Here is a 12,064-nt window from a genome sequence, read left to right on the forward strand (position 1 = left end):
AGCATCGTGGATGGTCCACTGCTTGAATTGCTCAACGAAGATCTGGCCTGGCTGAAGGACGAGACACCGCCGCCGCACCGCAAGCAAATGCGAAATGGGGAGACCCAGACCCAGACCCAGTGCAGTCTCCAGGTCTCCAAGTCGACACAGACATGCTTCTATGTGCCCAAACCATGGCAGGCTGACCGTGGCTTGGTGGCCCTTTTGGCAGCCACTCGCAGGCAGGCGGACGCCAGGTTCCATTCAGTGTCGAAGGCCACCCAGGTGGAGCCGATGGTGGATCGGAAGAATGCACTCTACTACCTGATGGAGATGCTCTTGTTCTTCTCACTCACATACACCCTTTACAGCGCCCTAAGCGCCGATCCCGCCTCGTGGCTGAAGGAGAAAATAACACAATTATTCCCGAACATGTGAGGGGAGCGAGAGAGCTACACCAATGCCTCCCCTCCCACTCCCACCGCACACCAATCCACAAATCCACCAATCACATTCCACATTCCACACTTGGGTTCCTCTTGCGCTTGTTGCTCTTGTTGTTGTTGTTGTAACAAAATAAATGTTTGTGTGGCTCCGTCTTTCAGCTTTTCTCTGTTTGCTTGGGGTTGGGTTGCGGGGAATTGGCAGGGCTCATGGAGGTGCTGCGCACATTCTGCCCAAGCGTCGCACTGGGCATTATCTGCTGCCTTCATTTGCTGCAACTCATCCGATTGATGTCTGACCATAATAATAATAACATCAGCTTACTCCGAGAAAAGTCTCTCCACGGATAACTTCCTTTCCTTCCCCCCCTCCCACCCCACTCCCCCATGGCCGCTGCAAATACTCGTATTCCAGATGTTAATTGCGTGGCCAAGGGCTGGGCTTCCCTCGCCCGCCGTTTCCTTTTGCGTTATTTCACTCCCAGAGCCTGGCTCATGGCTCAGTGGAGAGACCGAGCGATCCTGGAACGGGGAGGCACGAGTTCGCCTCCTGCCAGATACCACAAATATTTCCTTTTGTTCATTTTATTCATTTTCTTCATCAAATTACTCCTGCTTATAAGATGGATCGCGCATTGGTCCAAGTTAAAGCCCAAATTTCGATTCGAATTGTGAACATCCTTTCAATTTCAAGTTTAAAGTTTAAAGTGTTGAAAATCGTAGTAGGCCTAGCGGCAGTTGAAGTAGAGCATTTTGACACTGTTTCATCGCCGCCGGACATAGCCCAGGGGTAGAGGTGTTGCCTGGCAAGTGTCCGGTCCTGGGTTCGATTCCCAGTGCGGGCTGCGTAGTTTTCAAGCAGAAAGTTTCTACATCTCTCTGCCTGCTTCTGCATTCACTGCAACAACAACTACCAACCAATAACAGAAGAAGACGAAGACAAGCAAACACACAAGAAATGTTACATGAATTCTATCTTAACTAACACAAGCGCAAGCACAAGCACAAGCAGGGGTCGGTGTCAGAAACTACAAGAAGTCGAAGTCGTCGCAGCGTGGTGTGATCTCTCTCTCCTCGCCTCCCCACCAATTCCAGAAAAGAGACAGGAAAGATCCGCGACAAGGAAGAATAAATTCAAAATTGTTCAAGTAAAATGTTAATAATTCGGAACAAAATAAAATCAAAATTGTAAAATTAAATAAAATTGTTTTTTTTTTCTTTTTCTAATAGAATTAAATTTTGATGGGGGAGGGGGGGGGGGAGTTCTCCATTTCTTCTGCTTCGCCGAGAGACTTAATGTTCCGCAATTTCAGTGGATGAGCAGCTCTAATTTGTTGTACAGTAATTTCTGGACTGCAGCAGGTTCGGGAACACTTTTGAGCCTCTTTGGCGTTTGTTTCTCTTGTTTTATGCACCGCTTGCAAGGCATCAAATAAAACCCAACACACAATTTCGTTGCAGTTTCTGCTGCTGTGGTACAAAAGTTTCCTTTAATTATCGCCTGGAGGAGCACAGAGAAACATTCAATCAGCGACAGACACGAGTGCAACAACAACAACAATTGGAAGTTCTCTGGAACTGTTGGATGCACAGACACAAATGTAATGCAGAGTGATGGATACATCTATAAATAAACAATTTCTGGCTACGGCTGCTACTTGTCCTGGGCCCTAGATGCTACGCTTAAGAACTAACAAAGTTTCGTATAAAAAAAAAACAAAAAAAAGTGCAGCTCCCCGCGAATGTGGGAGCTGGGAGCTGGGAGCTGAACTAGCTTAGGGATAAGTGCTCGGAATTGTTCTTGCGATCGGCCTGGTCGGCCTGGTTGGCCTGAAAGCGCTGCAGCGGCGGAATGGCGAACATGAGCAGCCCGCTGATGGCAATCATGAGGCCGGCCATGAGAAAGGCTGGCGAATAGGAGCGCATCAGGTCGTACATCCAACCTGGCGGAGCGAGAGAGAGAGTGAAGGATCAGAGAGGGGGATTGAGAGAGCAATGGGTGGACGGACTCACCTCCAATGGGTGGGCCAATGAAGCTGGCAATGCCCTGGAAGAGCAGCAGCAGGCCAAAGGCGTTGGTCAGCTTGTCCAGGCCCAGCAGGTCCACGAGAATGACCGAGGTGAGGCCCACGTAGGCGCCAATTGTGAAGCCAAAAACGATGCAGTAGAAGGCCAGCGAGTTGAAGTCCTTGCACAGCGGCACCATGGCAGTGGCTGCAAGAGGGGAGGCACGATTAGGTGGAGCTCGGGGCAGGGACTGCGCAGGGATTGGGACTCACCAATGCCGCAGGCCGTGAGGCACACGTTGTAGACGAGCAGGCGATTGACCCACGGCTTGTCCGACACGTAGCCGAGCACGATGCGCCCCACGGTGTTGGCCACGCCGATGGTGGCTATCAGGTAGCTGCTGTTGGTCTTGCTGATGCCCAGCTCCTTGGCGTAGGCGCCGATGTAAAGGTAGGGCACGTTGAAGCCGATGCTGGTGCAGAAGTTCGACAGCGAGAAGATCACGAAGATGATGTCCCTGAGCAGCGAGAAGTTCATCATTTCGGAGAATGTGTCGCGCGTCTCCTTGGAGCAGCTGATGCAGCCGCAGCACTTGCCATCGTCCTGCAAGAGAGGAAGGAAAGAGAGTTGCTTTAGCGTTGGGCGTTTGGCAGTGTAACTTTCGCGATAGTGCGGGGTCGCCACTTTGGCCTCGGGCTCTGGCTCGTTGTGCGGTGACGTCGAAGCCGCAGCCATGTGCCAGACATTAGCATAGCCTGCGCTCCACTCCACTCCACTCCGCTCCACTCCGGCCTCATGTTAGTCAAATGAGGCAGTGGACGACCACTGGCACATGAATATGCGAAGGGCAAGCGCCACGAGCTGCTCCAAATGCCACAAGCGAGCCGCGGGCAGCGCGAGTGTTCAGTGCAGCGTTGGCTTTGGTAGCAACCGGCAGCTGGTCTCTCCGCGCGGCGATGGCACAGTCATTGGTGGACTTCTACGAGGACAGCGAAATATTCGTGACGGGCGGCTCGGGCGTGGTGGGCAAGGCGCTGATCGAGAAGCTGCTGCGCTCGTGCAACGTGCGGCGGATCTACGTCCTGCTGCGTCCCCGCCGCGAGCTGAGCGCCGAGCAGCGGCTGCTGAAGCTGCGCCAGGCCACCATCTTCCACGTGCTGCACAGGCAGAAGCCGCACGAGCTGGACAAGCTGGTGGCCGTGCCGGGGGATGTCTCGCTGCCCGGCCTGGGCATCGCGGCGGCCATGGTGGAGCGCATGGCCCAGGTGTCGCTCGTGTACCACTGCGCGGCCACCGTGCGGTTCGATGAGCCGCTGCGGGTGGCCCTGCAACTCAATGTGGGTGGCACGCTGGAGGCCCTCAGGTTTGCCGAGACCCTCAGCCAGCTGCGCGTCTTTGTGCACGTGTCCACGTTCTACAGCAATCCGTATCTGAAGCGGGTCGAGCCCCGGTTCTACTCCTCGCCCATGGACTGGCGACTCTGCCTGCGCATGATCGATGAGATCCCAGACGACGGCATGCTCAATGCTCTGACACGCAAGTAAGTAGTCGTTGGGGGAGCCCAATACATCGCTTATCGATCTCTCTCTCCATCGTTGTGGCAGACTCATTGTGGGTTTCCCGAACACGTACACCTTCACGAAGAACCTCGCCGAGTCGTTGGTCAACGACTATCGCAGCCGCTTGCCGCTGATCGTTTACCGCCCGTCGATAGGTGAGCAAAGACACGAACCACAATCGATAGGTCGACTGCTGTACTAATCGATTGTCTGGGCGCTAGTTCTGTTCGCTGTGGACGATCCCTCGCCCGGCTTCTCGCCCTCACTCATGGGAGCCATGGGCTTGTTTGCACTGGTCGGCGCTGGCATCCTGAAAACTGTTTATCTGGGCAAGGATACGCGGCTGGACATAACGCCGCAGGACATGGGCATCAAGAGCATGTTGTCCTACACGAAAAAGGGCCACGAGCAGTACCAGAGGGGGTGAGTTGGGCGCAGGCAAATTGTCGATTGCTTCTATTGGTCCCTCTTGCAGTCCGCCCAGGGAGCTGCCCGTCTACATGTCCTCCTCGTGCACCCATGTGCCGCACACCTTCACCCAAATTGCCGAGCAAATGGACACGCTCGAGCTGTGGAAGGGCGCGGCCTTCGAGAAGAACCTCATGGTGCCGGGCTGCCACTACACGGACAATCGCTGGGTCTACCAGTTTCTGGTCGTCACCAAACAGATTCTGCCCGCACTCCTCATCGATCTGCTGCTGCGCCTCTTCGGCCAGCGGCCGCAGCTGATGGGCGTGGTGCGCAAGGCCTATCAGACGCTCGAGGTGATGCAGCCGTTTATGTTCAACAACTACGACAGTCCGGGCGTGACGCACAAGGATGAGATATCAAAGGAGAACGAAGGGTGAGGCGAACTCTCTCTCTCTCTCTCTCTCTCTCTGACTGCCTGTCTCTTCCAGCACGGAGTTCCATTTGAGCGCCTTCAATGATCCGGACATCAATGGCCTGGTCATACGCGCCAGCGGCCAAATGTTGCACAGCATCCGGACCCACCTGCTGCGCGAGGATCCGCGCACGTTGCAGCGCTCCCAGCGAATACTCACCGTGTAGGTGGCGCCACTTGTACCACTTGACTTTGATCCCTAGCTAATCCACTCTCCCCACAGCAAGACAATCATCTACCAGGGCCTGCGACTCTTTTTGCTCTACAAACTTCTACGCTGGCTCTGGCTCAGCTTTCTGGGATCCCACTTCTAGCCACATTTGTTTTTTTACTCTTTTTTTTTTTTGTATTCCTAAGTTTATGTTGAAATTTATGTCAGAGCATTTCCCACACCAAACGAGATGCGGCGAAGCAGCAGACGCAAAAACCCAGCCAGACGCGACTTCAGTCAGCAATGCTGCATCCACATGCGGCACAAGGGCACACAATTCCGTGGTGAGTCGCTGTCGCAGCGCTTATGGCTTTGGCTTGGCAGCGTCATCTGGCGGCTTTTCGTCTTTGGTTTGAGCTGCCTGGCGGCACTATTTGCGGTTGTTTACTTGGCTTTAATGATGGAGAATTTTAACGCACGCGGGGCTGGCCCTCAATGTCTTTGCTGGCCGGCATGGATGGACGCGACAATTAACGAATGGGGCGCCGCGTTGCTCGAGAAAATGGGTCGACCCAGGAAAGAGGACTTGTAGCTTCATTTACAAATAAAACACTAGAAACTAAAACCCACCTGAGTCTCATCCATTTGATTGCTCTGGCGCAGAGAGCCATAACGCTTGATCACACCCGAGCCGGACATGGAGCGACTGAGGTCGTGCCTGGAGCTGCCATATTCCGGTAGATTGTGCAGCGAGCCCTGGGGAAAAAAGTGAACAATTAGCAGGGTTCCTGTCATGGCTGAGCGGTTGTGTCATTTGCTCACCTGATAGAGCGCATCCACGCGGTACATTGTGCCACTGGCACTTCGCTCTCTGTGTGCATCTCGCAGTGGATTTAGCTGCAACTGGCTGTGGCAATTGCGTGCAATGTCATCATTGCTGTTGCTCTTTACCACCACCACCGTGGTGGAGGAGTTGTGTGTGTGTGGCGCTGTCAGCGTCTGGCCATTGATGGCGCCATTCAAATTGTTGTTCTGTGGAGGAGGCAGAACATTAGCAGGAAGAGCCATAAAAGCTGCCATGCAAATACTCACCAAATTTGGTTTTAGGTTGTGACCCATGCTGTTCGAGCGACACAGTGTAGTGCCGCCACCTGTTGGCACATCTGTGCGCTGTGGCAGCTGCAGATACTGCTGATCCTTCAGCGGCTCCAACTCAGCGGACGTTGTGTGCCCATCAATGATGGCCGATTTCTTGGCGCACAGTTTCGGCGTGCTTGGTGGCGCCTCCAGCTCCAGCGGCCGAAACATTGCACCGAAAATAATGCAATTAAGGACAATCCCACCAATGATTAGCATGGCGCCACGCCAGCCAAAGCTGCCAATCAGATATTCCGTCAAAGGAGCGAACAGAAAGGTGCCGAAACCGGAGCCACACACGGCAATGCCCGTGGCCAGGGACCGCTTTGTGTCAAAATATTGTGTGACGCTGACAATGGCCGGCAGATAGATCAAGCCAAAGCCCAGGCCAGTGCCAAAACCAATTGTTATGATGAGCGTGAGGACATTCTGGGCAAACATGCTGACAATAATGCAACTGGCAGCGAGTATGGCACCGGCAATGGTCACCGCTCGACAGCCATAACGATTGACAAACGAAGAGCTGATGGGGCCTGCAAAAGAGGTGAGTTTCAGTAGGGGAAAGGGGAAATTGTAAGCGGAGACACTCACCCGAAGAGAATGTAACGCCCACCATTATGGATGCTATCCATGCGGTGTAACCTTTGCCCTCGTTGAAGTACGCCGTAAACTCATCATAGAAAATGCCAAAAGAATAAGTCATCCCATCGGCTGTGGAGAGAGACAGATCATGGGCAACAGGATTAGCTCTAGCTCGAACCATAAATCAGTTTAGTTGCACAATTAATTATAGCATGTAGCCGTGTCTGGGGCAATTACAGCAAAACGCGGCGATAAGATTATCTGGCGACTGGTCAGCGCAGTCGCTGGGCGCTTGGCACACCCGATAATTATCAGCCCAATTGGTGGTTGTGTGTGCCTCAAGTGGAGTGAACCTTGTAGCAGCCAGCACCCTAATCTGTCCCTGATTTCAAGCGATTAGAGTGCGTAAGCGGCTGATATTTATGGTACGCGAACGATCTCGTGGCCAGCCATCGGTTGCCATCGGCACATTCCAAGGTTTATGGCTGATTTATGGCCAGCGAACTTATGGCAAACTTATGGCGAAACTTATGGCAAAACTTACTGACAATGTGTATCATGAAGGAGGCAAAGACAACCACCCAACCCCAGCCGCCATCTGGCGGCGTGGGCATGCGCTCCATATCCATTTCACATGGCTTCTGGTGGTGCTGCTGCTGCTCCTTCTGATTCTGTTCCTGCTGCTGCGATTTTCTCCGGGCGGGCGGTCCATGCACCATTTTCCCAGCTATCAATAAAAAAAACTAAAGGCAGAGCCCGCTTTCTCCTTCTGGTGCGAGTCCTGCTCGTATCGGGTGCCGGATCGAGGCCTCGAGCAATCAATGTGCTATACAGCTCCACCCACAAATCTGCCTCGTCGGTTGCTGTCGCTGCTAACGGAGCTGCCACTGGCTCCACCGCTCCCGCTGCTGTGTTGAGATCTTCTCTAGCTGCGCTCCGGCTGCTGCATGGTGTGTCCGCTGTAACGGAATTTATAGTAGGTTTGAATATTAGAGAATTATGCTCGAAACACGTGATGATGACTCTGTTGTTTGTCTGCGCTTATCAGCGAGCAACGCCAAAAATACATTGACCCAAACTTAATTTGTGTACATAAATACGCACGAGAATAGTTGAGGAAAGAAGCGAAAAACAAAAACAAAAACAAAAAACAATTGTGAAATGTCTTTCAAGCGTTTGAGTCGAAGCTTGAGCGGAATTCCAGCAATATGTAACAATTTTTGCACTTGAAGCAACGACTAAAAAAAGCCAACGAAACCAATTCAAATTCACCTTAAAATATTTCCCCGATTCCCTTCCGGATGTGCACCAATTCCACAGGCTAATTATCGAATTTCTCAACCAACTCTCTGATGCTCCATAAAGCCTTCCGAATGCAAACCCAGCAATCCACTGCAAATCGAATCAAATCGAGACGAATCTGTCTGAAAACCAAATCGAAGCGGTTATCATGCAGTCGGTAACCTGCTGAACTGTCTTCCCTGCCCCTAGACAGCAGCCACATCACAGCTCACCCTCGACACCAACCCCCCTCCAACCCAGCAAGCCACGCAAACACCGTTATCAATATTATGGTTGGTGTTTTTTGGGGGAAGATTCCGCTTACATTTCCATTGTCCGCAGATCCCCATTGATCCCCTCTCTCGCTCTCTCGCGGACACAGTCTCTGGGATCAGTCTCTGGGCTGTATGGCAATGTGCATGGATGTGCTGTGTAGTGTATCATCATTTATAGCACTTTTATAGAACTCTCTGGATTCCCGCTTATCAGCGAACAGTTCGAAAAACACTCGAAGCTGAATGAACGGTGCGGGTCGTGGCGTGGCTGTGCGATTTAGACCCCCCCTGGCACATTTGAGTATTGGAATAACTTTTCTACGTATGTACAGATGTACCGATGTACATGAACTCACGAACAAGTGGTCAAGCGATGAACTGCAGAAGGCGATTTGGCATGGGCTCTGATACGCGGACACACGTAAAGGTGAAATCTGAGCTAATCCCTCAACCCCTCAACAGTTTTCATTTTTTGCTATAAAGAACGGGGAAGTATATTTCCCGTTGCCAGCCAGCACACAAACTCAGATTTACAGCCACTCTAAACGAGCGCCAAGGTGCGAATTATTCCCGTATTCTTTTGCTTTTGTTTTCATTCCGCTGTTGCTTGGCCAACTCTTAGATATAATAATCGCGCAAGTCCACATATAAAAGATTTTTTATGTATGTGTGCATATTTGCTGAATGCTTAACCATTGTGGCGAGAACAAAGCGCGGAGAGTTGCAACAATGTGAATGTGCAGCAAAGATAATGCAGCGAGAGGGAGGAAGAGCAGAGTCCAGTTGGACTCGATATCTCTCCACTCCAAAAGTGATTAGAAGCTGCAGCGGAGACTAAAACCAGGCCCTGTGGCTTGGCAACGCAAAGCAAAAGCAAAATCAGAGCAGGAAACGCAGCCTCTAATCCGTCGCATGATTCATGCGTGTCGGCACTTGCTCTTTGTGCAATCAAAAGCAATTAAAACAAAGAAAAGCAAATCAAATCGAATTGAATGAAGAGAGACCAAAAAGCGCCGCCTGAAGTTTTAGCTCCAGCAGCACTTGTCCCCTTGTCCCTTGTCCCCCTGGCGGCAATTATCAGCTGGAATAATCAAGAGTGTGGCCAAATATTGACCATGACATTGACTGGCGCTGCTTTAATCTCTAACTCTCGCTCTCTCTGTGTACGTTGCGCGGCAAAAGCGCCACAAATAGATCGAAGAAGTGCCCGGAATGGCCGCCCACATCTAGCCGCAGCCACAGCTAATCCCGCAGCAAAAACAATGAAAAAACCAAATTCGACTTTGAGCTCAGCTGCTGCGAGGCGCTGCCTGTGGGCGTTGCTTAGGAGATAAAACAGAAGCGAAACTGCATGTTTTTCAATAGATTATAGCATTGATTTAGGAACTATTCCACGAGAACTTCTATGCAAACTTCAACTTTAGTTCTATTTTCGATCATTGATATGCCCTTTCGTGGGAACAATCTTTGGATGGAACCCCACTAAGCAAAGTTCTAAACACTTTGTAGACTTCTTTTGTTTTTATAGAAAAAGTACTTAGAGTAGATAACTGTGCAGTTACTTTGTATTCTTCGTATCTGTAGCTGACAATGCAACAATGATTAGACGCCACTCTACAGAATGTAATCATTCGGATCAAGTTTGACTGTAGTGCGGGAATGGGAATCAGCTTTTGTCTGGTTGTGTGTCGGCTATGAACTGGTTAATCCGCTGACACTTGTGACTATCTGGGTAACTGCCTGGCGATAACAGCATTAAGTGCCGCCACTCGATGTGTCCCTTTCGAAGAGTAAACATAAGGAGACATAATCGTGCGCCTTGGGTGAATCTACTTCACCACAGGCGAGTACCAATAGCTCCGACTCCAACCCTTTCTAGCTCTTGGTGAATAAGTTATTGCTCCTCCCCACAGCGGACAACGGCACCTTCTACATATGTAAATTCGCCTTGCTCATGGCTTGCCCTTGGCTGGTATGCCGTGTACTTTTGCCTTGACCTATTCCATAATATTACTCATAACCATACGCCGAACACGCTAAAAGATTTGCGCAGTTCATGAAAATGCAATATCAGCAGCAAATTGCGGGGAGGGAACTTGGGGGGTACAACATTCGATAAAGTGTGGTGTGGCTGGGGGCTGTGTGGGGTGGTTGTTGTCCGTGCTGGTGTGGGTCGTTGAACCAAAAGCAGCAGCAAAATAAACACATTTTTGGTGAGAACAACAAAACGGTGGAACGAAAGAGAGGAAAAGAGCAGAGAGAGGAAAAGAGCGGAGACACAAGCCCAAGCTGCATTTGCAGGCCGCATGCAAAAACAAAGTGAATCACATGCTGGAATGCACTCACTGCACTCTGCACTCGCCCCACGGCACCATCCACTCTCCCAGTGGACAGCCCGTCCCCGTCCACATCCATCTCCAACGCCTCCTTGGCCATTCACACTTTGTTTATCGCTCAAATTAATTCACTTTGCTTGTCACTAAATGAATTTCTGATTTTGCGGTCACAGATTTTTAATTGCTTTGGCCTTAGTTGGGACTCACTACCCACTACGGCACACAGCACACAGCATCTCCACCCATTAATCTGCTGCTCTGCGCCTGTGTTGACCTTGGCACAGAGCGAACGACTGACCCACTGACCAGATTTCAATCTTTATGCAGCGTCGATGATAGGGGCATCGGCATGGAGTAGCACTTGTGGATGATACAATAACGAAGGACTTTTGTCACCCGTCTTCTATTTAATTATGCTCTTTCCTTATGCTCTTTACATCTTTCGATTTGCTTTTCTTTAATCAATTTCGATGCCTGCAATATTGGTCTTTCCCAGCCTTAAATTGCTCCACTTTGCCAGCCCACACACCTTACTTTTATGCACTTTCTGGCACTCCCGCATTCGTGCGGCCAAAGCAAAAGTCAAAGCAGAAACACCCACAAACAGTTTGAGAATTTTGTTTAAAAATAGTTTTAGTTAAGAAGTGCGTTCCTCTTCTCTTCTCTTCTCTTCTCTCCTCTCGCATCGTTTTGTATTTTTTTTCTCTTTTCGTTTCGTTTCGTTCTGTTTTTATTATTTTTGTTTTGGTTTTCCAGATTGCATATTTGATTGTGGGAATATTTGAGTGTGGATCTGTGTGGATCTGTGTGGATCATGATACGAGAATTATGGCTCAGATCTGCAGCACGCTGCCTTATCTCCCTGTACGCTGATGGCGCTCAACTCACCTTTCGCTTTCGGTTAACGGTTAACGGCAGTGCTGCTGGCAGGCCTGTAAATGTGTGCTGCTTCCACCAGGCCTGTAATTGTGTGCCGTTACTGTAATTGGTTGTTGCTGCTTCCTTCGTAGCTCGGGCAGTGTCGGCACGGAACGGGACTTATGTTGCGTTCGATTGGATCATTTGATAATTACTTTACTGGCTTTTGTTTTTGTGCTTTGATGTCGTTTTACGTTTTACGTTTTACGACTTTGTTGACAATTTTCGCGCTCGCATTCGCGCTTTGCTTTTACGTTCGCGTTCGCGTTGCAATTGCAGATTGCAATCAGATTGCAGTCTCACTCGATGCACTTTTGATAGTTGTCTGTCCCTAAGGATAAGGATGTCTAAGTGGACTAGGGTTACTGCTTTCGATCCGTTGCGATCCGCTTCGATTCATGTGCATACAAGAGGGGACGGCGAGACGAGCAACCGATGTCGACCGAGCGACCAAATAAAATTAAATGTGAACAGAACAAAAAGGCAAGCGAATAGGAAGAAACAGTGGAGCGG

At 50.5% G+C, this 12,064-nt stretch overlaps 2 protein-coding genes across 2 annotated transcripts; one reads left to right on the plus strand and one right to left on the minus strand.

Annotated features, from left to right (window-relative positions):
* Positions 1-1,893: 1,893 nt before the first annotated feature.
* On the minus strand, positions 1,894-11,998 carry LOC117894323 (monocarboxylate transporter 12). Its single transcript, XM_034801307.1, has 9 exons — positions 11,522-11,998; positions 7,286-7,700; positions 6,751-6,870; positions 6,115-6,692; positions 5,845-6,054; positions 5,653-5,778; positions 2,702-3,032; positions 2,436-2,636; positions 1,894-2,365 (listed from the first exon to the last, which is right to left on the minus strand). The coding sequence occupies exons 2-9, from the start codon at positions 7,458-7,460 to the stop codon at positions 2,193-2,195; spliced, it is 1,914 nt and encodes a 637-aa protein (XP_034657198.1). The 5' UTR covers positions 7,461-7,700; positions 11,522-11,998; the 3' UTR covers positions 1,894-2,192.
* On the plus strand, positions 3,359-5,647 carry LOC117894332 (fatty acyl-CoA reductase wat). The gene is made up of 6 exons (XM_034801319.1): positions 3,359-3,969; positions 4,034-4,143; positions 4,210-4,411; positions 4,464-4,832; positions 4,888-5,034; positions 5,095-5,647. Exons 1-6 carry the CDS (start codon positions 3,386-3,388, stop codon positions 5,183-5,185), a joined length of 1,503 nt encoding a protein of 500 aa, XP_034657210.1. The 5' UTR covers positions 3,359-3,385; the 3' UTR covers positions 5,186-5,647.
* Positions 11,999-12,064: the final 66 nt, after the last annotated feature.

The sequence above is a fragment of the Drosophila subobscura genome, chromosome A, assembly GCF_008121235.1.
Source record: "Drosophila subobscura isolate 14011-0131.10 chromosome A, UCBerk_Dsub_1.0, whole genome shotgun sequence".
Classification (NCBI taxonomy): Eukaryota; Metazoa; Arthropoda; class Insecta; order Diptera; family Drosophilidae; genus Drosophila; species Drosophila subobscura.

Coding starts and splice junctions, on each gene's coding strand:
- LOC117894323 (XM_034801307.1), bottom strand. CDS start 7,460: ATGGTGCATGGACCGCCCGCCCGGAGAAAATCGCAGCAGCAGGAACAG. Junction 2,637..2,701: donor CCTCACGGCCTGCGGCATTG/GTGAGTCCCAAT, acceptor CCCCTCTTGCAG/CCACTGCCATGGTGCCGCTG. Junction 2,366..2,435: donor CATTGGCCCACCCATTGGAG/GTGAGTCCGTCC, acceptor TCGCTCCGCCAG/GTTGGATGTACGACCTGATG.
- LOC117894332 (XM_034801319.1), top strand. CDS start 3,386: ATGGCACAGTCATTGGTGGACTTCTACGAGGACAGCGAAATATTCGTG. Junction 3,970..4,033: donor CTCAATGCTCTGACACGCAA/GTAAGTAGTCGT, acceptor TCGTTGTGGCAG/ACTCATTGTGGGTTTCCCGA. Junction 4,412..4,463: donor CACGAGCAGTACCAGAGGGG/GTGAGTTGGGCG, acceptor TCCCTCTTGCAG/TCCGCCCAGGGAGCTGCCCG.